The sequence below is a fragment of the Neodiprion pinetum genome, chromosome 6, assembly GCF_021155775.2.
Source record: "Neodiprion pinetum isolate iyNeoPine1 chromosome 6, iyNeoPine1.2, whole genome shotgun sequence".
Taxonomy (NCBI): Eukaryota; Metazoa; Arthropoda; class Insecta; order Hymenoptera; family Diprionidae; genus Neodiprion; species Neodiprion pinetum.
This window is the reverse complement of record NC_060237.1, coordinates 434,006-460,849: the sequence shown is the minus strand read 5'-3', so window position 1 is coordinate 460,849 and position 26,844 is coordinate 434,006. Positions and strand designations below refer to the sequence as shown.

The following is a 26,844-nucleotide window of genomic DNA, read 5'->3' as shown; positions in this document are numbered from 1 at the left end:
TTTCCGTATAATTTTTTTAGAATTGAATCATTGACGGAATCTGTAGTCACAAGGATGCTATCGTGTCCCCGTTTACTCGGTTTCAAAGTTTTCAGTTTCCGGAATACCGCCGGATGACTGATCCATCCCCTGGAACATACACCCAATATTCTCGAACCGTTTCCAAAATACAACTCACTTCCGATCAACGCTAAAGCCACAACGATAGGGCTCCGTGATATTTCCGTACCGGAAAGCTGTAAAGATAACTTAATAATACGGCGTCCATTCCATCAGCACACAACGTTTGATACAGAACTTCTCCTGACAATACGTTATTGTATAAGTGCTCGGAGAGTTGGACGATATCGTGCTTCACCGCAACGTTCAGTGATGTAAAAATCTATATAGACAGAAGGAGAACGGTATGCGAGTGTAAATTGCTGAAGGTACCTATAAAGGCGCGATTTGGTGGAATGTGGTGTAGACGTGATACTGATAGTAATTCGATTGCGGCGCGCTATTCGCGGCTCGTCGATGGAATGGTTTGAGGGCTGGAAAGGGGTTTCTAATTTCGCATCGTCACGCGTTCTTTTGGAGGCAGATTGGATTTCAACCGAAGTGTAAAACGAATTATCTTGAACGTTCGATCTATCAAAATCCCCGCGAAATCTCGACCGCCCTGTCACCGCCCACTGCCGATCCGCTTCTCAGCATCAGCGCGAATTCACAGCGTAAATATATGATCTACATAACGGTAGAACGAGGGGAATTTGCGCGGGGTTCCTCGCGGAATTTCGACAAAATTCTGCTAAAATTTTTCAGCAATGTAAGGGACAAACTACAACCGAGTCGCTAATGAACCGGATATAATTTGTCAGATTTATAGCCGAACAAGTGACCCTCGTTTTGGTACTTCCCTGCAAATAATTTTTTCACTGAATTCTAACTGAAATAAATTTACCACCATAATCGAATTTGGGATCGCGGTGAGATTTTCAAACCATTGAACGTACCAAATGAGGCAATCGTACCTAATATGACTTGGGTTTCAATATTTTCTCACCGACCCGCAATCAAAAGTCACGGTGACACAACCATTGAACGGTTTTTATCTCTTCCTCTTGTGTCTCCTTCGCTCAGAGGTGATTATGCAATCTCCCTTCCACGATCCGAGAATCATGTACCGAGCCTAACAGCTTAGAATTGGTTCGCCTGTTTCAGAAGCGCGTTTCTAGGCGTGGCAATTGATTTCACGCGATTAGCGCGGGTCACGGTCAATTTGCAGCCAATATTCAAGTGTTGGAAGTGAAACCCGGTTTTAGGTTCACAAAGTGAAATTCGCTTGAAAGTAAAAGCGACTAGTCAAGTGTGGCGTGAGGGGCTAAAAATAAAAATAAACAACAAAAACGCAAGAAAGAGAGAGACAGAGATAAAAAGGGGGAAAAACTCAGCCGGAAAGGTGAACTGTTTGGCAACGATATTCGATTTCAAAAAATCTGCCGACATTGCGGAACGCATGGTGTGTACGGCACGAAACGGCGAAGTGTTGCTTCATCCAAAATAGGTACCATTGATTCATTTTTACTGAAAAAACTCATGGCCAGCCAATGTTTCCATAAGTGAAAATGCACGAAGACTCGTAGGGTTTTTTTTTCCATTCAGTAGGAAAGACTCCATCCGGAAAAAATCGAAGGTACGTAGGCACGATTGGTACGACCACCCGGCACGAACTGACATGAATAAAAATCCCAGCTTGAAATGGAAATAGGGTTCCACCGCTGGCTGGATAGATCCGACATTAGAGAGGTGAGCAATGACACAGACGATTACGCAGTCAGTGACTCGGCTCTTTCGATCTTGCTGTGTAAACAGATGCTACCGGCAGCCACCGGTGGTATCTGGAAGGCTGGAAATGCTGCGCATACATACCCTAGCTCTCTTCCTGACATCTGTGACCGGGATCGTCTGGTAGGTTGCCAACATGCTATCGACCCCTATATTTGATGGAAGAAATTGCATACGCGTTACGGTCACGTCATACCCTGCAATCGCCCAGCTGCTCCAGTGCTCCGGCGTATGAGTGACACTGAATCGCAAACGGTGATGGCGATTCCTTGGCCAATGACAACGACCCCGCCCTGTAGCAAAAATTCGAAGACTTGGCTGCTTCGAAACCACGTCGTTATAGCTCAAGACCATCATCGGCGCGCTCTGTGCCCGATAAGGTAATGTGGTGCGATCATATCACTCGATCATCCTCCAGCGATTCAAGTGTCGCAAGTCAGTTCGTAAAGGCTGATATTTCACCGCTCCAGTGTCGTGCGGTTGCACAACTCCCATTTGCCGTTGAACGCCGTGGGTTTCAATAATCGAACTCTACTGTGCGAAACTGTATGCGGGCAAAAACGTTCCAATATCGGCCAAGGGAATATCGTAGCGTGTTTTGTAAATGCTTTCCAGCTTACATGACAAGTCTTATATGATCCAGTGGAATTGATAGTGAATCAAACACACTTTTTTCTCGTATAAAACCAGCTGCAACGTGAGACCATTCGTTGATGATAAACGGGTTCTTACGAAAAATCCATACTGGGTTCTAGTCTCACCTAATGCCCAGCCGTTATAACAAAACAGCCACCAATTACTAGAGTAAACCGAATCGACACGCGATCAAGCATTGTTAGGCTGAGCTGTAATTGATACTGACATCGCGAGGGCCAAGCCCAAGTGCCTGTAGCCTCTCCTCGATCTGAAGAATTTCCCGGAGTGCACGGCTCGCCGTCGAAAATGGTGCGGAAGAGTCGTCAGAATTCGTTCCTATTGACTATCGCTTATTTTCTTACTTTGTTCACAGGTTATGGGCAAAGAGAGAGAGAGAGAGAGAGAGAGAGAGAGAGAGAGGAGCGGCAGGGAGAGGAGAGGAGAGGAACGGACGAAATGGAACTGCATCGCGCATACGAGATTAGCACCGTAATGCCGAATTGCGTTTCCCCGGCTCCACCAGCTCATCCGGGGAATTCCTTGTGAAAATGCAACCGCGGAATCTCGTTGAATGCAACTGATATAATTGCGGGCAGACATGTGCCGTTCCCAGAGATCCCTCTGTCCATGCTGGTTCCTCCCCCTCCGGTTGGGCGGAGCAATGAACCCGAATCCGCATACAAATTGTCTGGTTGTCTTCAGCTCCTCCGAACTCTATGAGCCGACAGATTAGAGAATTCAATTCTCATTTTATCAACCATTCTCTCCGTGATTCCCGGGGCTGATCTGAATCTCGCAACGGCATCGCGACGTCCCATCCTCCCCTGGTATTACGGGCGCAAACCTGTCCTCCGCGATTCTATATGAATTTCGTCCAGTACAATGTGCTGAACGTCCCAACGGCCTGAGGATTGCGTCTGTCAGATGTTCCACTCCGATATAATATCATGCATATTCGATAATTCTGCGAGTGATGAATCAATCGTTATGAAACGGTACTCGGTTGCAACTGGCGATAACGCCCGATCGATTGCTCAATTGCGCGCGAAAGGTATCCAAAGTATAATGAAATAATCTCGATGACGGCCTGTAGCCTGCCAGATTTGATGCATTTTCGGAATGATATTGCACCACCGTAACCATGGCTGAGGAAGACACATTCCGTAGCTTCCACTTGAGTACCAGTATCGCAAAGCCATTTGTAAAGACTTAATTGAAACTCATAGTTTTATACCACTTCCGTAACTCCCGCAAAATAAAGACACCCAATCTTCGATGCGCTTGTTGTGTGATGACGAACGCGACGTGGATCTGTTCAGAGTGACGAGGAGCGTTGACATATAAAAAGCTGAGCCTGCAAGTCTGTTGAGAGAACGGCCGTAAGTCCTCCTGGTGGTTCGCGATACCGTCGTCGACGTCGGAAAATCTTTTGCCCTTGACGTATTTAGCACGTGATATTTTAGCGCCCTCGATTCAAGAGTGGAGCTTGTAAAGGGCTCGACGTAAAAAGATTCTAAAAATTATCTTAACTGTAATGTACCGGGCCACCCTCCCTTCCTCGCGCCCCTCGCAGTGACGAGGGTTCGCTCACAAATTGCCACAACGGTCTGCCATGCCGCTCGCTCTACTTTAGAGTAAGAAGTAAAATTGCTCGTCGGATTACGAGCTGCGTGACCGTCCCACGTTTGCGAAGGCAGATGGCAGCGGTAAGTAGGAAAACCTTCCTGCCCCCCGCCATTACCCAGAACCCCAAGGTTTCGCCCCTGCCACGCCTATTTTACTTGGAAAACTTTTACAGTTTTTTTCACGATCTCTCTGCCTGGCACCCGATTCCGTTCACTTCCCCGTAGATCCGTAGGTCCCTGAATCGACTTCTCCGAATTCTACTAAGCTGGTCGAAGAAATTCACGCAGGCGGTAAAAAGCCCCGAAATCACCGCCCTCGACAAACGTCATCTCGAAAAATTTACTCCCGTTTCGTGTCTCCAGCGGTTGTGTATACACGCGGATTATTGCGCAGCATAAGGTGGTCATAATTAAGAGGACCCGCTTAGCCGACTCGTTTAGGGTGCACGGCACAGGCTGGTACGTCCCTAGACATGCAAACTGCTACCGTGGGCACGCAGGATTTGGGGGATGATTCGTCCCGTCGAGTTACCCCGTCTCTGGAATTATTGTTTGGCAAATTACCGAGGACTGATATAGCCACAATTGTTGAGGAAATTTCTCCGTATACGTTTATGTGTACACGCAAATTTTCCGAGACACGCCTTGGAGACACGTGATCTGTGTAGATGTAAATCAGTTACAGGATCAGGCATGGCCAAGGGTGGCTTTTCGAAATAGAACAGCCCTCGGGAGGTTGAGCACGCAGCCTTTCGGCATTCAGTCCATTTATAGCTAGTTGTCATTAGAATACCCCGTGTATACCTACAAAAGTCGTTCTGCCTGTACGAAACTCAAGGGCCAAGGAATTTTCGAAGTTTCCCTTCAGCGAGCACCTCGCCTTCTTTTCGTACCCTTTTACCTGGCGAAAGGTTAATATCCGCACGGATCAGATTATGCTGACAGTACCACGTCTGAAAAGCAATAGTACGCGATCCTAATTCAAGCTTTGCATTTATTTATCGGTAACCATCATCCTCAACAGGTCAGCCATTTCCGATAAAAAAAATTCTGCCCGAGGTGAAGCCGAGTGGTGGAGAAAAAAGGGATCAAACAATTTGTGAAAATGGGAACGTGATGATCCATTTAATCGTACGATGAAATATAGGGTGAAAAAACGGTGATCCCATAAGTCTCGTGAATCTCGGATGACCATCCTACATACACCAGTTTGTTGAGTAGTGTTGCGTGGCCCAGGAAAATCCGTGGCTTGATAATTAACATGGTATGATGCGCGACGTAAATTATAATTATAATGATTTACCGGTGGCGATATCCCCCCCGTTCCTCCTCGCCGTTCTCTCCGGCATAACCTAGTTGCAGCGGCTCGAGTTCCTTCGGCTTCCCACCGACGCACTGAATAAACATGTCCCTGGACCAGCCGGCGTAGAAGCATGCTAACCATGTACCAGTGCCTGAACCCTTATCCTTCCTCAGTTGGCCGCAACGCAAACCCAAACCAGTGGAAAATTCGACACGGGATGACTCGGCCACCGGCTGGTGCCAACCCGAAGGAGCCTTTGGCACTACGCCCCATAGACTCTCCTCCTCTCCGGTTTTCAAATCTGCGTCAACGAATACATTAAGCAGATGAAGGGAAAACCTTATCCCACGCATCGTGGACCCACCTAATTGTCAGTCTCTTCTCAAAGAGCTTTCCGCGGGTGCCCGCCTTCCATATCATACCTTACGTGTAAATATCACGATGGCCACTCTCGCTTCGAGATCATTCACTCGGTAGGAGCAATCATCTTGCCGAGTTAATCTGCACCACTCGTGAGACTCGAACCGCTGATTAAAATATATACTGCTTTTACTAGGTGCAGGAAAAAAGGCAAGAAAATTGAAGAGGAAAAAGTCAAACGGTTTTGCAGATCGTAATACTTGACGTGATTTTGTCGACGGACGATCAATCTGTAGGGGGTATAATTTCCTCGCGCCAATCGCTTCAAACTTTGACAAGACGTGATAAATCGTGTTGTCTTATTCGTTTCGCGTCGGGGGCAAACGAGCCTGATTTTGAATCTAAACCAAGTTCAACTAAGAGCATTGCGACTTATTGAACGTACGGCTAATGCTTGATTCAATTCGTTTTCAACTTGTTCCTATAATTGTAGCAATTTACCGAGAAATAAAGATGGCGTGATATGAGTTATTCCGGGACCTCAGATCTGGTGGGTCAGGGTAAAACAACACTGGCGAGGAGAAGGCTCCTTCCGTCAGAGGCCGTCATAACTCACGTCGAGACATCAGCCCCAGTCGAAAAGCTTCGAGGTTCGATGAGCGCCCTGGGTGATCCGGCAAACAGGTTATACAGCCTCGCCCAACAGTGAACTTTTGTTCCACCATTACCGAGACGTCAGACGCATTCTGTTCTGGGCCACTTATTTGCTCGGCGCGTTTTCCCCTCGGCTACCACTCCATACGGGATGGAGTTCCCGACGCCCACGTCATCCATTTACACTCCCCTGTGTACCACGCCCTGCCAGTACGTGCTTCGGACAAAAGTGCCATCGCCGAGGTATTCTTAGGCTTCCTTCCGCTTTCTACTGTCAACCACATAGCACGTGGCTCCATGCACTGGTCGTCTAATTGCCGCCATATTGTACCAACTCGACGGTGTAACAATAAAGTGGCAGGTTATTTCTAAACAGTTGAACACGTAGCAATTATCAACGTGTGGTGCTTGGCAAGGTGCGAAGATGGTAACCGCGCAGAGTTGATGATCAGCGAGTTGATTGCCATGGATTACTCCAATCGAATTTCACCCTCCATTTCTATGTACTTAATTTTCTGATAATTTTTCCTTTTCAGATGACCAAATCGACGCGAGGGAGACACAATTGATGATTTTTACTAACTGCAGCCTTGGTGCGTTGACAAAATAACACGGTGCCTCATCGCTTACAATTCATGTGAGTAGATGTGTGATATGCGTACGCTGAACCTGCTGTATCTATTTCTTCCTGGCTTTCTGAACCGACGTGCCCGGACCACTCGACTGTATCGCACGAAGCACCAATTTCGTACAATATATTGCCATCCACGAGATCTAAAATTTTTACTAACAAACCCGCGTATATGTCAGCCGATCGATTCCAGATTCATATTTAAGTGCGGGCTTCTCTACATGCAGATTATCGTCCCTTATATCGTAAAATTTCACACTCACAGTTTTCTGCTCCATTGTTAATGTATATCACGACTTCACATTTGAAATGTAAATTTTCTATACGATTCGCAGAATAAAACAATAATCAATGAATTCCATGGAAATTAAAATTTTTCTCGTGTAAGCAGCGACGGCACTTGACAATAATAATTATCGTCAAATGATATCCCCGGGCCCAAGTATATCACGATAAATCTCGTGAGCCAGATCTCGTTGGCAAGATTCTGAAGATTATGAGTAAATGCCTTGGATCAGGTTCTAATAAAGTGTCGTCGTCAATGTCAGTATACCACCGGGCGGGACGATGTTTCCGTTAATTAAATTTCGGCGTCACGTTTCTCTGAAACCTGCGAACTCGCCGAAATTCGAAAAAGACGTCAATGTGCGTCTCGGGTACTCTAAAATTTCAGTCAACTCATAGGTATAATATTGCTGAGCGGTTATAATTAGGCGTCGTGAAGTCACAGATCCGTGGCCTGATGAACAATGTGGGTTATAGAGTAGCGGGTTCGGTAGTTTTTTTTTTTTTCAACCACGTTTAATTAAACCCCGTGATTAAACTTTCTTAGGAATGGAAATCGCTAGTTCTTCCTCGGGAACTCACCCCCATCCTCCGGCTCCAACTTCGCCAGGACGAAACGACTGCTTCTCCGCCATTGCCAGGAGTGGAGAAAATTCCTTCAAAGTTAAAGCGTCGCTCTAGGAGCCGTCGACGTTCCGTGGTCGTCATTAGCCGGTATTTATACCACCCTAGTTCCATATTTATATTTGTATCTCTGATTATATATCTATGTTTACAGTCTCGTTAAAAGAATTTGGCGAAGAATCACCGCCAAAATCTGTCCCTTTATATTTCCAAATCAGCTGACCAACGGGTTTTTTTCTAGTACAAATGTAAGTGGAGTAAAGTGAGAATCTTAATCCAATGTAACAGAAACGTGAGAAACGCATTCGCTCTGAATGATGAAACGGTTTTGGTACCAGCTAATTGATAGTTGGACGTTGTCGACCTAAATAAACACGGAATTCCATTCGGAATTATAAGTACTGAAAAATAAATGTTGACCTGTTACATAGGTACGTAATCGATACATTTTACAAAGTTTGCGTTAAACATTCAGCATATTTATAAATATGTACTGTTTGCTTTGTACGTTGACATAAATTCAGGTGGACAGAAGTCATGATTTGCGAACTCTAAGGTTGTCGGAAGTATCGCAGTGATACAAGTTGAATATCGCGAGTGATTATATTCGTGTACTTCAATGATCAAACGCAGGCACATATTTGTACTGTACAAAATATTATACATAGTTTAGCAAAGAAAATTAAAACGCCGTGCGTGTTGTGACAAAATTTATAATAATACGCAGCCTCCTGTATAGAATGATTAATAAGCTTGGAGTTCATATTCCAGAATAACATTCCCGTTCTTCCTCTCAGCCTTGTTCTCGAGAAATGTCGGGGAAATTGATTTGATTTGTCGCGAGCTAAAAAATTCAGCTTCTTCGAACGTCGCCGAGCCACCAAAGCATGGCGCAGCAACACCTTCCATTACACCGAGGTGGTTTTCGGAATAACTTTGAATATCGGTATTGCGAAAAAGGGAAAACTAAAATCACAGGTTTCGGTTAGGCGTCAAAGCTTTCATTATACACGTCAGCGTTTTTACATTTCAGCCGTTTTCATACTCGCGTCATTCAGCCTTTCCGTTCCGTTCATACACAACGACGAATAATCAATACATCAACCAGCGTCGTTAGCCGCCAATTCGACGTATGGAAAATCGATGGAAAATTGAACTCTGTCATTACCGATCCTCGAGTGGGTGTTTATCGGGATGAAAATGTTCCGACCGAATATTGCAGGGCTTGATATTCGCGTGCAGCCTACGTGCGCCACAAAATGGCCGGGAGGTTTCATTGCACAGTCACCTAGCTCCGCGGATACACGACTCGTTACAAATCACAAAATTTAATTCCGTAAAAGCTAACGAAGCGTCTTTCTCCCTCTCAGTCTTCCGACAGATGCAGTACGTGCATTGCAAAAATTGTATCAAATATTCAAAACACTTCTGCAATCAACCGCAGGGCTTTTGTCGAGGAAATTTTATCTCGAAATCAACGCATTCAATTTCGTCGCAGAGATTTGACCAAACCGCAGAATGGAATATTCATAGTTCCGTTTTTTTTTTTTCAGGCCGGGCGATCCAATCGGTCTCGCGAAGTGAGGCCGAGGCTCGTTTCGCGAAAGTTTTTCACCCTCTTCCACAAGCTTCTCGCGCAAGAAAACGATTTTTGCAAAAATCGAAAGAAGCGTACAACCGTAGCGGGAACTCGAACTTTCGGCAGCCCCAACGAGCCAATTAAAATTCCAACATGAGCCGGCCAATTCCGAGCCCATTTGTCATTCTCGTCAGGTGGAGTGACAATGAAATGAGAGTGCGTAAAAGTATTCCGAGTTTCGGGTGTTCGGCTCGACCGGAAGGCAGACCGAAGAATTCCTCAAAGGGTCGGCACGGCTAATGAGAGACGTGCCATCAAATCCTCATCTGCATTTCAAACCGAATTACCAGAACGAGACCCGTGTCCGTCCCTCGTCTCTCGCTCGTGGCTTTCCCGCCTGTCCCGGACGAATGCGAACCACGGAAGCTATCTTTATAGTGCCTCTGCAACAATTTACATTTTTATTTCAACGACTGCGATGCGAGTCTTACCCACGGCATTGACCAGCTTTTTCAAAAATTAATTCGTTCATTTCTTTTGGATTTATTACCTTTTCCGGGAGAATTCCAATTACATGAACGAGGTTACGCAGAGATGAGCAGCGCGAGGAATTCGCGATAAAAAGAACTTGAGGATGAAAAGAAAAAGAAACACGAGCGTAAAACCGATCAGGCTACTCTTGGATAAAGCTCGAATATTGCAGCGTGACGACGCAGCTGGCGCTCGGCAAACTCTGCGAAAATCATTTCACCCACCTGCACTTAACGCGAAGAAGACTCATGGCGAATAGACGTGACTTGGGAGTATTTATAGGGATAAATGTAATCTTCTTCGAATGAATGCAGAATATTGATTTTTGTGGAAAAAATGGACTCGCAAGTAATTGCCGGCCAAGTTCGGATTCAGTGGTGGAGTAAAACATTTAGCGTATTTTATTGTTCAAAGATTCGCGTTACAAAAACATGCTACCTAAAATTGTGACGAGTGAACTTTGTCGAAAACGAATCGTGACGAACGAGGTAGACGAGATGGATATCATAATGGCAATCTGAATATTTCCATCAAGTTCGTAAGACGAGAACGAGATGAATTACTGATCAGCGATGCCTCATTCTCTCTTGATCTCAACCTCTCGGTCAGTCGATCTTCTTCTGGCTCACCCTCTTCCTCTCTCTCTCTCTCTCTCTCTCTCTCTTCCTATCTCTCAACTTCTCTGTGTGTCTCCAGTGACTAACGAGTAAGCTCTACCATCTCGTATAATACGGAAACCTCCGCCAGTTAACTAATGAAAATCCAAAGAAAAATTGATTGCATTTCAGCTCGATCGGTGCTTGAGCTCACGCGAAGATTGCAGCCGAAGGATTGAATCCTTCTCAGGTTGATGTGACTAATGAAGGAATAAAACTTCCCCAGTTTTCGATCTGAGCGAGTGAATAGGAGGTTCGCTGCACCGGCTGTATAACCATGAGTAAGAATGAAGAAGACAGAAGGAACGAGAGTCGAGACTGAAGTAAGAGAGGCGAAAAGTTGATTCGAGAGAAGAGATCGCCGTGATTTTGTCAGGGCTTTCGAAAAGAATGGTTTACTTCGACGAATATGACAGAAGACATCCACGTGGAGTCGGGTCTGTCTCCGGAATTTCCTCCGTTACTCCGGATTACTTGAAGAAGAATCTCTACGCTTCTGCGCGCGATTGTCAAAGCAAGCAGTCCCAACTGTGTGATCACCAGCCCGAGAATGAAAAGTTCTCCATACCAGACGACTCTTTTTTTTTTACCGTTTCGTTTATATTCCTTCATGCTTCGCTTTGAGAGTGCTTCTGCTATCTCGTTTCCAAGCGCATTACGTACCCATGCCTATAATCAAAAGATAACACATTATAATGTTGGATAATATTATAATGTACGAGTATACCTTATCTTTCCGAGCGCGGAATGTAGGTAAAGGCGAAGTTGCGGTTGGTTCCAACGAAGCAAACCAAAGAATACTACCGCTAGCGCGGGCGAATCCCTGAGATTCTCTAATTAATGAGAATAAAAACTTTCGGCCCGTCCAAAAATCTCGTAAGCCGGAAGGAAGCCTGGCGCACGGGATAGGCGTAATATTTTTTTCCGCGAAAAGCGGATCACAAAACTTTACTATCCATCCGCCTCGACACTGTTACAGCGGAGTATATAACAATACATTCTTCTTCTTTTCTGCCGGGGAACTTTTCAGCTCAAGTTATTATACGCTCGGTTATAAATGAAATTTTCGCAAGCTGAATTGTGAAAGCTTACATATATAACTTTGGCTTGGGCGCCACTCAGCAGGTCTGCTTATTGTACGGCTATTAAAATTCGATTAAAAACTCTCAGCGGCGCAGCGAAAAGAAAACGGACAAAACAATTTAATTTTATTGTTTTTAACCCCCACCCCCATCCCCAAACGAAAGCGTAGAAGAAACCACCGCTCGCACCAATAAAGTCAGCTTTTGAAGACGGAAGTACCCTCCTTACTTTGCGTTAATACAAAGCCACGTAGCCGAGGTCACGTGCGCCTTGAAACTTCGTTTCAAAAACCATCTTCTGCAGTAAATTCCTGCGAGCTTGTAACTTATTTAGATCTATAGCCCGAGCCACCCACGTACGTCGTCTTACTTCCGAGTTAGAAAAAGGGTCATATAACCGTGCGAGTTCACCTTCCAGTTTCATTTTTATCACCTCCCTGTGGCGCGAAATCATGCGCCGCCGAATAAACGAGACTTGGGATAAATAATATAACCCGGCGTGGAAAAATTCAATTTTGTTTTCTCTCAAGCCCGCAACACATATCAGAATTTCAAAAATTCACAGTTTTCAATCTATCTCCGTGGGCCAATCGAATGTTTGGAATTTGGCTGTTACTCTAATTAATGAGCTCAATGTACACGAATACATATAAAATCCCGTAAACGTATTGCACGATGGTTCGATTCATGAACCCAAATGGATGTCGAGACCACGGCTCTAATTTTCGGCAGTAATAATTAGCATTCCGTACATATTTAGATCATCGAAAATAATTGCATACAGCTGGACCGACACTCGACGGGCCTGATAATCGACTCTGCAGCGCCAATGTGAAAGAAGCAATCTGCGGTCTTGATGTTACACCTCGAAAATGAAAATTTCGGTCCAAAATATAAAATTCATGTAGAATTTATAGATTTATAATTTGCCGCACGTGTATGATGTATAACGGAGGTAGACATTCACTTTAACCGAGATGAAAAGGGTGACTTTCGAAACAGAATAAGTAAATGAAGAAAACAACCCTTCGTTCAAAATGGCTTTTTAACGTTAAAAAGCCAGCGCCGTGTGAAAGACTTTAGGTTGAGAAATATGCAAAAGAGGGACAATGCATTATCCATGACATTTTCACGTAACGGAGCTCACGATAAAATCAGTTCACGTAGGTAATTAAGTGTTTTAGTTACAGCTAAAAAAAAAAAATTATGTCATCTCAATGACATTAATTATTTCGTGGAGTTTCTTTTTTTTTGGCTTCGATGTCGATTCAAGGTAGGCCAAATGTTATATAAATGGGGTCATAATGAAAATCATGGAAATTTACACGGTTTTTGCAAATGCTGGGAAATTATTTTCAATATCAAAATACAATTGTAGAAATGAAATGCATACATTTCTTGACGTTTACAGATCACGAAGTTTCGGGGGAGCAGTAATTTTTCCACGCTAAAAAAATGTTCATTCCGAATCCCGAAGGAATAAGTTGACAAATCATGGGATGCCATATTTGAATGAGGTGTGATTGCCTGGGTTGAGGTATTAGTTGAAACCAATTCGCCACATAATTTGAGAATAAATCAAGGATCAATATCTAAATGCGGTTTATTTTGGAATAACATTGAATTTCCATCGGGCTGCGAATGCCAAATTTTTACACTTCCAGATTGTTCATGCTGCAGTTTTGTCTGAATTTGTTGTCCGCGTATAATTTACCTCATAGCAGGCTCTATCTCTCATTCATGTTCCGTCTATTCAAAGGCGATCAAAACTCTTTCCGAGGCAACGATAATAACCGAGGTATTTATCGGGATTCGGTTGCCGAGGTCGACTTCTCTGCTCTCTTTCCTTCGAGGATTCCCTCCGAGGGAAAAGGAATTGGTCGAGGGAGGCACGGTGAAAAGAGGGGAGGAGAAAGAGTAATTAGAGATTTTATGAAACCGATCTCGTGGAATGTAATGGGGCTTTTATCGGGCATTTAATTACAAGTTCTGCGAAGCCATTCTGATGCTTGCGTTTGCGCTGCCGCGATGTCGCAACGCTGACCAAATGTTCGAAAATATTATCCCGGAGTATTCTTCACTTTTCACAAATGCTTCACCCGCATTAGAGCCGAACAACCAACCGCTATTAATTATTATTATTATTATTATTATAGTGGAATTTTCATTAGCTGCAACTAATGAGACACATTACCGTTATCATCGCCGGTTTGCGGGTGACAAATTATTCGATCACATTCTTTTCATACCCCAATTATTCAATGCTCAAAGTATTAATATACTTGGAAGTAAAGAACACTTGCTACAATTGCGCAGTCACTTTGCATGCGAGCTAATCAATAATCGGACACGGGCTTAATAAAAATCATATCCTCCGGCAGATTTGACACCTCCACACGACAAGTCTCATCCATGTTTCAACTGTATTGGAAAGCTGATTTTGCTTTGTCGAGAAAAAGCGAAAGTTGTAATGATGAATTCACTTCGAAGCAAGCTTCTGCTACGTAATATAATATCCGGCTTATCTGCAGCGGTACATTGTACAGTGATAAATAATCAAAGGATTATAACCAACCACAATGACAGTGCTTCCAATGAATGGTCACTTTGAAGTTGAAAGATAAAAATTAACAGAAAACCGGTTTCCATATTTGCGATCTCAGAGCGTATTATTTGACCATATTTGAGGGCGACGACCTACTCACTTGCATCAAATCATGACTTATGCTGCAACTCACAATGAGCCAACAACAATCTATATAGGAAGATAACCGCAAGAAAGACAATGTCATTGTTGACCTCTGTGGCAACCATCATCCTGACTCAAATGTGGGACTTTGAATACTTGCCGAGATAGCGTAACGAGTTCACCGTTCACTAAAACGCAGCGTAGCTGCCGTGTCATCCTCAGTTGTACTACGGCGATAAAGACCACGTAAATACGAGCGCTTGGGCCGTTTCATCAAATAGTCGGTCGTAGAGCGTGGTTTTGAGAGTTTGAAGATGACACAAGTTCGTTTTATTATTTCCGCTATATTCGTGTCCGTCCTCGCGTTTGAGGGAGGAAATGGAGCCAGAATATTGGGCGTATTTCCGACAACGTCGATCAGTCATCAGATTGTTTTTCGAGGATTAACGTTGGCGCTGAACAAGCGAGGCCACGAGCTCGTTATTGCTACTCCAAACCCAGTGAACGATCCGAACCTCAAAAACTACACGGAGATAGACTTAAGTGAACTTTACACCATAAAGAAACAGCGAAACCTCGTTGATTCCCGTTTCATGGACTGGTTAAGCATGCTCCAGGGAGCTGCAGGTAATATGTATACCTACATGAACGTCATACTAGGCCATCCAGAGATGAGAAAACTGTACGCTCTGAACAACAATGAGAAGTTTGATGTTTTGATCGTCGAGCCATTGTATTGGCCGGCAATATTGGCGCTGGCGCCACGATTTAACGTCCCAATTATCGGTGAGTAGTCGATTCAGTCTATTGAATCTTGTAAAACTTAGCGAGCATTTTCATCAAGGATGTGATGCACTGTGCAAATTTCTTCCAGGCGTGAGTAGCCTTGGCTTGTCGATAAGCAATCACTATTCGATCGGAAATCCAATACTGCCTTCTCATCCGTCGACCTGGGAATTCCAAAATAATATAGACTCAGCATCGACGTTTTGGCAGAGGTTAAATAACTTCATACGGATGTGTAGGTATCTCTATTTCTACAGAATGGTCTACATGCCAGCGCAAGAGGCAATCGCCCAGAAGTACCTTGGAGACAACATTCCAAGTCTCGCTGATATCGAGAAAAACATCAGTCTCTTTTTCGTCAATCAACAAGGGCCGATTTCATTTGCCAGGCCAAATGTGCCAGGCGTGGTTGAAATTGGCGGTTTTCATATCGTGAAATGCACTGAGCGGCTGCCAAAGGTTTGTTCGTTGAAGAATCAGATGTGACGGAACTGATGACTTTTTCGATTGTTAGTAATTATGCCGTGTTCTGTATACTCATAGGATCTTCAAGAAATTCTGGACGATGCAACCCAAGGATTCATATACATGAGTCTTGGATCAAACGTCGAGAGCAAGATGTTATCGAACGAGACACGGGCCGAATTTGTGGCCGCGTTTTCGGCCCTGCCATACAAGGTGATTTGGAAATTCGAGGACAATGTCTTCCCCAACAAGCCGGACAACGTCCTGATCCTGAAGTGGACACCGCAACAGGCTATTCTCGGTAATCACCCTAAGCCTGGTCATCAAAAATTGCTGACTATCGGGGTTACATGACCTCTCAACATTCTATCTTCCACTTTTCAGCCCACTCGAATCTGAAGGTTTTTATATACCAAGGAGGACTTCAGAGCACAGAAGAAGCGATTCATCACGGCGTCCCGCTGATCGGGTTGCCGGTGTTCGCCGACCAGGATATGCAAGTGGACAAAATGGTGTCCCTCGGCGTTGCCAGGAGACTGGAAATCACGAGAATTGCTCGGCAGAGTCTGCTGGAAGCAATTCACGCGATTGCACTCGACAGCAGGTGATCATTATTCTTCTCGACTTTGTTAATAGATTGGCGAACAACTGGCTTATCTGCGTCTACGTTTCAGCTATAAGCAGAAGATGCTGAGACTGCGGTCATTGCTCGAAGAAAAACCACATGATCCCCTGGAGAACGCGATCTGGTGGACCGAGTACGTTATACGCAACAGAGGTGCGCCGCATCTGCACTCAAGCTCAGCTGACGAGCCATGGTACCAACGCCAGGACATGGACATAATCGCCTTCATATCCGCCTCGTCTTCCATATCGATCTTCCTTGCGCTGGTAATGTTGTATCGATTACTAGTGAAGCTCGGACACGGCTGTTCCCTGCAATTTCTCGATGCAAAGAAGAAGATGCACTGATGACGCACACGCAGTGCGCCAAATAATGACGAAAGTAATCAATTCACCTCACAATCGGTCGATCCGCTAACCTAAGCAACTCCAGCGCTAAGTAAGTGAAGAAAACACCAAGTTTCAGCTCTTCCCCTGACTTTGCAATGGACGGTCAAAAATTGTACAAATAATTGAAGGGAAGTGGTAATATTATTTATGTAAATACACGTTCTTTATACTTCCACTCTGTTGTTCATTTCGCGACTCTGCATATTCAACGCGTGGTCGGAAAACGTCGGGCAGTACGTGATCATGCGTTTTGAAACAGTTACATAACGTGCTCAGAGCCTTCAGGCCCAGGAGACCCTCACTCGGCGGCTGGCACGAAGTTTAACCGCCTCTGGGGTGTAGTACTGACCTCGCTAGAAACGCAAGCTTCCGACCTCTCTGAGCTGTCTTTGCCCTCAGGCGCAGCCAGTCAGCCACGATTTTACTCGGCGAAGCAGAACGCGCCTAGATTAGAAACACACACAGTACCAGACAGTTGTAACGCCGATCAAATGGAAAAACGTATGTAATGTGCCATTAATTCGATACGGTCGCGAATGGTTACCAGTTATCAGAATTATCTGAAAACAATTTTACGTACAAGGCAAAAGAAACTAAAAAAACGTCGTTCACCACAAGTAGTTTCTGTCATTGGTTGATGTATGGGCTGGAAACTCTGGCGAATGAATTTTTGAATGGAAGATTGAAAAGTTTTGAGTCGTCGAATGAAATCGTGTAGAGAAGTTCGGATATGAGGAAGTCGGGTTCGTTCGTTCGAATGCCGGGGTGACTTTCGGTGTATACCTCGGAACGCACGACTTCTCGATTGATAAAAGTTTTTATACCTTGGGAAGGAAAGTTCTAAGACAGGTGTGCAGTGTAAAAATATGGCGAGCAATTTATCAGCCCGCGAAATGATTCGACCGCGGATTTTCCGAGTTGATGAACTGCGGAATCAATTGATTATCCCGCAAAGTTTTTTAAGATCAGAATTTGATAATTCTTGAATGATAAATCCCACCCCAGACCCTCGATTCTACTGGCCTGCCTTGGCCTCGGTGAATACGGAATCCGAGGAGAGAAACGGGATGAAAAATACACCGGCAGCAGGGCGCTTCTCAGCCCTTGAAAGCCGGAGAACGAAGCGGGGAAAGGGCGTTAGGTGAGATTGCCCAACATTATCGTCCATAAAAGAGGGAGATATAAAGAGCAGCCTGCTTTTAATGCACTACTAAAAAGACGCTACAACACGGAAAGAATAATCGACTCGCCGGGGGTTCGTTGCTGCTGGCGTGGCTTATGGCTCGCTGGCTTTCGTCGAGATCAGACTAACAGCTGGCTCAGAAATCTGCTGCTTTGCAGGCGCAGACAGCATGGAGTCCCGTCGCGATTTCTCTCGCTACTCATGCCTTCGAGCCAAGGCTCTAAAGTATAAAATGCAAAAGTACCAGAGTGCCAATACGCCCCGTATAAGCCCTGATACATGCAGGTTCGCGTAACATTCATGCACCGGTGACGGTAAAAAGTAACGATATCGAAAGCATCGATGCGCTCCAGCAAGATAGTTTTCGCCTTTTTGCTATCATTTTTCTTCCCTTTATTTCCTGGTACGATTTTTTCTTTTCAACAATTCCGTACAAAGACAGCAGCCATATTATTCGTATTCCACATAAACAATTATTGATTTGTCGTCTGCAGCCATATTGGCCCGATGATAATGATATAGTAATAATAATAATCATAACCGTAAGGAGAAAAAATCGTGAATCTATCCATCTCGATGCCTCGTTTTATTTCATCCGAGGGGATAGGGCAGCTATAATAACAGGGATGATTCGCGGCTCGAATATCTCCCGATTATTTCGGGAGCAATTGAGCCTGTAGACCAGCTCAACACGATCGATTAATTAATGATAATCAATGACAGCTGAAAATCAATGGCTCAGGGTTAATTTCCAACTCAATTGAAGTGATTTATCGCAGGATTAGTCTTCGCTTTGAGTTTGAACAGCAGAAATTCCTTAACGAGGCTTGTTCGTGCGGCGTGTAAAGGAAACTTAGGAACGCGGTTGTTTGCGGACCGTAACTTGATAATGTCGAATAGAGGGCATTATTAATAAAACTGGAGTTCACTAACGGGGTTCTCCGCATCGCTCCGCTTCTCCGTTTCTCAGCGAATCGATTATACTTGTCTGTTTTCTGTGACAAAAAGGAATAATTTTTATGATACGCGAACTGGATCGAATATACACAAGAAACATCAGACGTAACGGTAACGATATGAAGATATTCGTATTCAAGTGTGCGCGCGTGTGGGTGTCTTTTTTTCCTGTATGTGTATTGTAATAAACTCACTGCCCATGTACATAATTAAAGAGATTAATATTTATGAAGAGAAATCCTTAAAGCTTCTGGAAAAGTTTTCAAATTCAACGTGTGAAAAAAAAATGTCAAGAGGGATGAAAATAAAAAGGGGAAAGCTCATTGTGCGTAAAATAAATGAATAACATTGAAGTCTATTTAAACTTTTTCAATTATTTTGATATCTCCTCGGGCACGCTGCGTGGCGAAGGAAAGCAAAACTGCAAAAAAAAATAGGGAAATTGTGGGGTGAGACGGTCTAGCCCAGCTCTCTAGACTCGTTACTCAAGGGGTGAGGCTCCCTAGGTTAGGTGAACGTTGTATAAATACTATCATTGTGCCTACGACCGGGAAATTCAATTGAGAAGTTTTCGCTCTTGCATGAGCGAACAGCCCGGAAAACAATATCGAGGATATTCAATTCTCGGAGCCTAGAATATGGCTGCTTTTTTATCACATTTCCGTCCGCGCTATTCATCCCTGTGCATTATCCTCGCTGAAAACGAGCGAAATTGTGACCCTAAATTTGTGCTCCGTCTTACCAGAGTTCCCTCTACTCCTCTCCGGATATATATTTCGCACGGCTGTTAACGCGAGTATTACTCTATCCGAAGTTGTATATATAAGGGCAACGACACGCGCTGCAACAAATAAAGTAGATTAACTTTTTCCTCGACGTTTCATTCCCCTGAAACATCGTAGCAGCACACTCGGGCCGCGTAACTCTCGGTCTCTGGGCAAGAAATGCAGATAAATATCGCCGCCCGAAATCATATAAATAATAATTACAACGTTGACAGTGCAGCATAATTAAAGCACGGTTTTATACGCTTCCGCGATAGGAAAGAAAAGCTCTATATTTTTCTGCTTTCAACCAAGGTAAACCTCTCTCGCCATTTTATACCTCGAATCTCCATCAACGCAGTGTATAATCAGCAAATTGTAAATGTATATTTCTATCCCGTTAATGCAAAGGTAAATATTATCACAATGTGAAATAGAATATGTGCGTGGAGTAAAATGCACCCGGGCAGATGAAGGTAGGTAATACTTGCTTGCAGCAAAGAGAGCGAGAGGGCGAGAGCTGGCTGCATCGTGACGTGTATTTGTCAAATGATATTTATACACTCTTTCCCAGTGTCTGAGTGTTTTAATCAAAATCCGCTTTGGCTCGGTTTCTTGCCATTCTCGGGAATCCCTGCTTGGCCGACACTCGGCAATCCTTTAGAATAAACGTGTACAGGCGCGTGCATATGTTTAAACCAAAAAGCAGTGAAATTTCATTTATAGCTATTAAGCAATCTTCCGCAGTTTAAAGAAGCAACATTTTCCATTGCTGGCCTCCGATACGTTTCAACATATCAACTGATCTGATTGGAATACCTGTGATTAAAAATTTCTATGCTTTTATACCGTCATGAATGGAAAATTACACGCATCTAATAAATGACCGACACAAGCGCGGGTGATTGAAATTGACGAGATACCGAGTGCAATCAAAAGTCCTTTGAAACCACGGAGTTTCCGGTACGAATACGCTGCCACGTAGCGTTAATTCGTTGAGGGTTCTCTTCCGTTTCTGTTTCTGTCTTTCCCATTTTTCTCCACTTGAAAGTCGATTTTCAATCAGTACCCGCCTTATTCGCCGTGTCGGCTACTTGGCGTTAACGGCAGTTCGGCAATGAGAGCCACCGAGGAAGTAAAATCAGTAATTCGTTGGTGTGACCGGGCAAAGTCTGAGGAGTAGTCGATAACGCAGGTCGTGAATTTTGTACGAAATGCCAAGTTGGGTAGTTCTATTTATGGATTGGGTGTTAATCGATATGCTGAAAACGCGGGGTGCACCCTCCGGGGGATTCCGGGGTTCAAGAGCATTAAAGGGAGATAAGTTGGAACTAATTGCGCCTCCGTAATATCCTGCCCGAAATTTAATAAAACCGGAATCTCACGGTGTCCGAATTGTTTCGAAACGGGACAAATTCAGCGCGCGTAACACCGGCCATATTTCCCCCTCTGCCTGAAACATGTCATTTTTACCAACGAAAACTAGAACCGCGCTTTCTCACCACGTTAGATCTACCGTAGTCAAGAATGCGAAGATCTTTTCGATCAACGTTTGATAAAGGCGGCTGTAAGGCGAAGAAGACGGATCTGATCGACGTCGCGTGGTTCGGGATATCTAGCTTACGAGTGTCTCGAATAAAGGATAATTGAAATTCCGTCAATACTACGTCCCTCGCATTTCTCGAGTGTGTCTGGTGGCGTGATAATTCACCGGTGTCACGGACTTCGAGTTAGATCTCGTCGGGAAGACATTCCTACGCGGAATAAAACTTTATCTTTACGCTCATTTTTTATCGCCGTTTTCCGGTCCGACGCATATCCGTAGCATGGCGATATTCGTGGAATCGGGGGTGCAGAAGCTTGCGCGCTAAAACTTTCCCGATGTCAACCCGGCTTCAGAATTCTATGCGAGTTTGACTGGCGACAAACTCTCGCAGTCCGTGAGGATAAAATAAATAAAATTAGGGAAAAAACAGCTGCTTGAAATACGAATAAGAGCTTTTTTGCAACCCGATGGCGCGTACACAGGGAGTAATTCCCGAATGTTCGGCAAAGAGCGAGCATTCTCGTTGAAGCGTTCAGAGCGGGTGAATGGCATGCGCCCGTGCGCGTTGAATAAAGAGAGTAGGTAACCTAGAACTACTAAACTTTCTCTATTAAAAGTTAATTGCTTTTCAACTACCGCCACAGGATTTCAATCAAGGCATGAATAATTGCGCGTACATGCTGAATTTTATATACTCTGGGAGAATTACGAAGCGAGAATATTTTTGATGCATTATAAATTGACGAGGGAGAAAAAACGTTATTGAGTCACCTAACGAAACTGCGGTGAAATTTTCAACCACGCAAGCGACAATCTCAAAAGAAACTGAAACAAAAGATCTTCGCCCTCGTCTTCACAGCGGGTAAAAAATCCAAGAGAAAGGGTGAAGGGAGAAAGGTGAAGGGTGAATGGAGAAGGGCAAATTAGCAGGTGGCTAGCGAAGCCGCATCAAATTGAATAGAAATTCCTCAGAGGATCGAGTTCACGGAGAGGACATAACTCAAGGGGAAGACGCCCGAAGGTACGGAATCCTGAAGAGGGAAGCTGAGTCCTTCAGGAGTTACGTCTGGAGGCAGTCAGGCCTGCCGTCCCGACCCGAGCGGAGGGATATTTCGCATGTGACGAATCTGAGCTGACGTGAATGTATAATCAATTGACGGTTCGGGATTCCGCTAGTGTAGCAATGGCGCAATTATAACGTAGTTAATTATTCGATTGTCAAACTATTTGGAGGACGACTAGTGTCACGTCGCACCGTCACGGCGCCGCGCCGCGCAGAGTCGGTCGCCCCGCGATTTTCGTTAACCGAATTTGAGCCCCGATGGGAACGGGAATAGGCGTATCGATGCAAATAACGTCAATCTTAATTGTACGATCGAGCTTCGTTAGCCGATATGCCTCGCACACGGGCTGTGCATCATTAATGCTGGAGCAGCGCATGTTCCCTCTGCATACTAGAAATAATTATTCATTTCTCACGATTCATCGCATGTGCGAACGATGATTTTTCGTTACTGAGCGTAGGTGTTTCTGGGAAAAGCTAGTTTGACACTGTGCCGACGAACACCGTCGAATTTTCCATAAATTGTGATTAAAAAGAAACGACGGCTGCATAAAATTTTAAACGATCGATATCGTTCTTGCGATTTTTGTCACTTTTAACCATTTATTTATTTGATTTATTTCTTTCAATATCGTTGAAAAAAGATTGTCTGTAAAATTTCATTTCTCTGATCTCAGACGTACAATTTCATCCTGCTATTACGCACAATGCGAACAGTTATGTGCATAGTAAAGAAAACCAAAGTAGGTATAAGAAAATGAATTAACAAAAAAACAAGCGAAGCGAAAAGAAAATGTTGAGTGAATGGTTCGCTGGAGATTAATCGGTGCGACAAGCAGAGTACAGTGACAAAGCATTCTGGAGAGAAACCCCGATGCAGTTGCCATTCCGCGGAGAGAATGAAACTTCAATAGGTAAATAACATGAGGCGAAGAGCTGTAGGATAGGATAGGACGGAACGGTGAAAGGAATGAAAGGCAGGTACAGTTCTTAGCTCATCGTTCTTCAGCACCGAGCACCGTCTATTCGCCTTCGCTCTCGTTGCGAGTTCGTGCCGCAGTCTCGAGCATCTGGATTCTTGCACGGGGAGGTTGGATAGGATTCACACGGTTCGAGTGATAAAAAGAATGGAGAAAGAAGAATGGGGAATCGAGAAAGATTGTAGGAGTATTCCGCTGGCAGCGAGGTTGGCAAACAAATCGATATGCAACTGCATTCCCTCGTTCTATATCCCCTAAACCGCTCGTCAAACGGTAAACACCTCCGCGAGAAATTATGCGAGGTAAAAGAATAGTGAAAAATGCTTTTCTTCCTCCCTTGTTCCATCGCCGTGTACACAACGGTGCGGGGCTGAATGGTGACTGAAAAAAAACAGGAAAGAATTTGACACGGAAAACGTTTTTCAAGCGATATTACACATGCGTACACTACAGTCAAGGTACTACATATTACGAAACGAGGGCATTACTTTTCATTTTCACGTGGAGAAAACATCGCACCGGAGTGTATAAGTCACGAGTAGTCTTCTTTCGCCAACAATTATTCCTGCCTGCATCCGTGAAAACTGGAGAAGCACTTTCGTTAATTGCCTGTCGTTGCTGCTGGTCCGAGGCTAGTTTTTTAATCGAGTTATTTCTCGGAGAGCTTTTACAGCTAACGAGAAAATTCTTAGTTCAAGTTGTGCTAATGACTCGCTAATTCTTTGGCGTATTATGAACCTCGCGCGGACGTATCACAAGCTCGCCTCACAACGCCCGGTTAATTAACATGTTTTGTTCGGGGTAGAACGGAGTAAATCCGGGTTGTTATATTGTATGTATGTGCTCTGCATCCTGTCCCGTGGACGATGACAGGCGCGGCGAAAGCGATCGCGTAATTATACACCGGAAAGGCACAAAAGGTCGAATCAAATCACAGCCATTTTGTAATTTAGGTTCAGGTTTAGTTGGTCGGGTAGATAGGCGATAGATACCTAATTGAGCGTACCTCGTGCGGTGCCCACGAAGCACAAACAGCTCGCAAATTGTTTGGCGTCCAGTGGTGTATTTCTTTTTCGTTCTCTCTCACTCTATCTCACTCTCTCTGCACAGTGTATACAACATACAAGGTCAAACAGAAGTAAATTAGTTATCACTCGCCTCGTGCTCGTCCTCCGCCCCGGTAGAAATAATTTAACCACGTGAATAAACAAGGGATACGCTGTTTACTTAGTTGTTCCCAAATCGCACATTCGATATGTGCCGTGACGAATGCATGTAAACAATGATGATCACACGGACCCCCCTCGGGATAAATTCGCGCTGAAACCTGCGGGGGCAATTCTTCACGGCATGGCCTTTAATCAAAGGGCTCGTTAGCGGCCTTTGATTAGCGGAACCAGCGTCAATATATTCGGGCAGCAACACAAACGGCATATAAACGAGAGACTCCGTGATGGCATCTATCATCAATAACGTTACATACACGACCGGCGTGTACTGCACTGGTGAGACAATATCTGCGCGGGTCTGCGTGCATCCGAGATCCAGGGATAAACACACTTGTCCTCGCTACAATGGCCCTACATATTGACCTGGGGGCATCGGGTTAAAGGGACCTGGTAATGAGTACAACGTTCAGAGAATGCTCGACGGTCCAGAAACGGCTGCATCCATCCTCGAATCAGCCACTGCGGGCCAGCTTCCCTTGTAGTTAGTCCAGGGCTGGGAGTTGCGATACGGTAAAAGCTCTGTAAGTGCCCGGGTTCGGGGCTTTGTGGTCCAAGACTACTAATTTTATTTATTTCTAAGACCTACGAGGCTCTAATAGTAAACGATTCTGAAAAACCTATTTTACAATTGTGAAACAGTTATACGTATACCACTGGACAAAATGAGTGTATATGTGTATAAAGTCATTGAATTTTCAGTGTACGTGGACTGATTTTTTCCAGTCGCATATACTTATAACCGAGAATCAGTGAATTATCACTGATTCAAAGGCAGAGAGTACAACTGCAGCTTCTCGAGTCCCCTTCTTAGGAATTATGAGGAAAAATGCGTACCGACCACCTGAATTCTAGACCGCGTATGAAGAAACATCGCGGTGCCGGAGTTTGTCCGCGCCAGACGCCTCGAGGAGATTTCTGAAAAGCTGTTTTCGAAAGCGTGCTTCATTACAGCGCACACGCAGGCACACATACACGGATGAAAAAGAAGTCCACCGGGGCTTTGAAGCGGGAAGATTAATCCCTGAAAGTACGTCATTAACCGTGAGTAAACGGAATAGTGAGTGCATGCAGGGGGATAAATTGCGCGCAATGAAATGATCACGGCTCGATTATGAATTTCGGTGAAGGCGACGGCGGTCGGGGAGAACCTCATTCGTACTGGAACTGCGGTCCGAAACTGACGTCGGTCGACGAGCCGGGTCCGCTCAAACTATTCCAATTCGGGAAACAATCCTCGATGCCAGAGGAATGTTGGAACACTACCATAGCAGGTAACGTGTGCCGCTATAGCCTGCATCCATCTATTTCAACGCTGAATGCTACCACTCGAGATGCTCGTATGGGTGGACGTTGTACCTACGTTGTAGGTACGTAATTCTCGGTGGCTGCAAATGACCCCGCAGAAGTACTTGCTTCGTTAATCTTCGCCCGCCGCGCTGAAGGGCGGAGACCACTTCAATGTAAAGAGCTATGATTTAGTAAAAGGGGATCAAACTCCGTATAATTATCTGTATATTTGTTGGAAAAATACGGTGAGAGAACGGTGTATAAGGAACGAAACACCCTGACAATCAAGGCGTAATAATCACTATCAGTCCCAAAACACCAAAACATAATCGCAAAATTCAAAGTTTGTCAACTGTAATTCCAAGTGGATAAGTGGGATGGTGATGCGTCACTAATTGATTGTTTTTGCTTGTAGATATTTGTCTCAGGGGCGTGGAACCACGGAAAGTTGGCGCTCTGCAACCATAGCGAAGAATCGCACGACCCACCAGCTCTGGGGTGGAAGTTTCTTTTGCTCTGCACCTTGACAAGTCTGCAGTGGTCCGATCTGCCAGGTTTTATTCTTGCGTAACGTTTCCAGGCGAACCTTTGAAACCCCTTGCAAATATCATTTGAATTATGAACGGAACTGGAAAGCCCTCAACCGGAAGCCTCACCGCCTGACACGCGGCTTTCCACCCCACTTTTGCCCCTTAGCAAGGTCTTCCTCTCCGCCGTATCGCGGCACATGGTACAGATTTCGTTCGTTATTAAGTCAACAGCTGGTCGGTGTAATTGCGACCAGAGATTGAAGTAAGCCGAGATGTTGTGAAGTTTAATTACTACCCAGGACGCTGCGTGGTTATATGTATACGCGTACCTACACGTATACGTATACCGCCGAAAATCTGCGACTACGCAACAGCTGATGCCCCGGGTGACGTTGAAGCCTTGACAAATGTGCGAATAATTACCGCGCGACTGCGAAATGGGAGCCAACAATAATCAAGATTAAAATTAAATTATTCATACTTCACCAGTCGTCATTGATCACCACACAAGCATACATGAAACAATTATTCGCGGACACTACAGGACGTGTCATTTCT

At 44.6% G+C, this 26,844-nt stretch overlaps 1 protein-coding gene across 1 annotated transcript; it reads left to right on the top strand.

Annotated features, from left to right (window-relative positions):
• The first annotated feature begins 14,796 nt into the window (after positions 1–14,796).
• Positions 14,797–16,856, top strand: LOC124221120 (UDP-glycosyltransferase UGT5-like). The gene is made up of 5 exons (XM_046630805.2): positions 14,797–15,268; positions 15,357–15,727; positions 15,812–16,034; positions 16,118–16,337; positions 16,408–16,856. The coding sequence occupies exons 1-5, from the start codon at positions 14,797–14,799 to the stop codon at positions 16,703–16,705; spliced, it is 1,584 nt and encodes a 527-aa protein (XP_046486761.1). The 3' UTR covers positions 16,706–16,856.
• Positions 16,857–26,844: the final 9,988 nt, after the last annotated feature.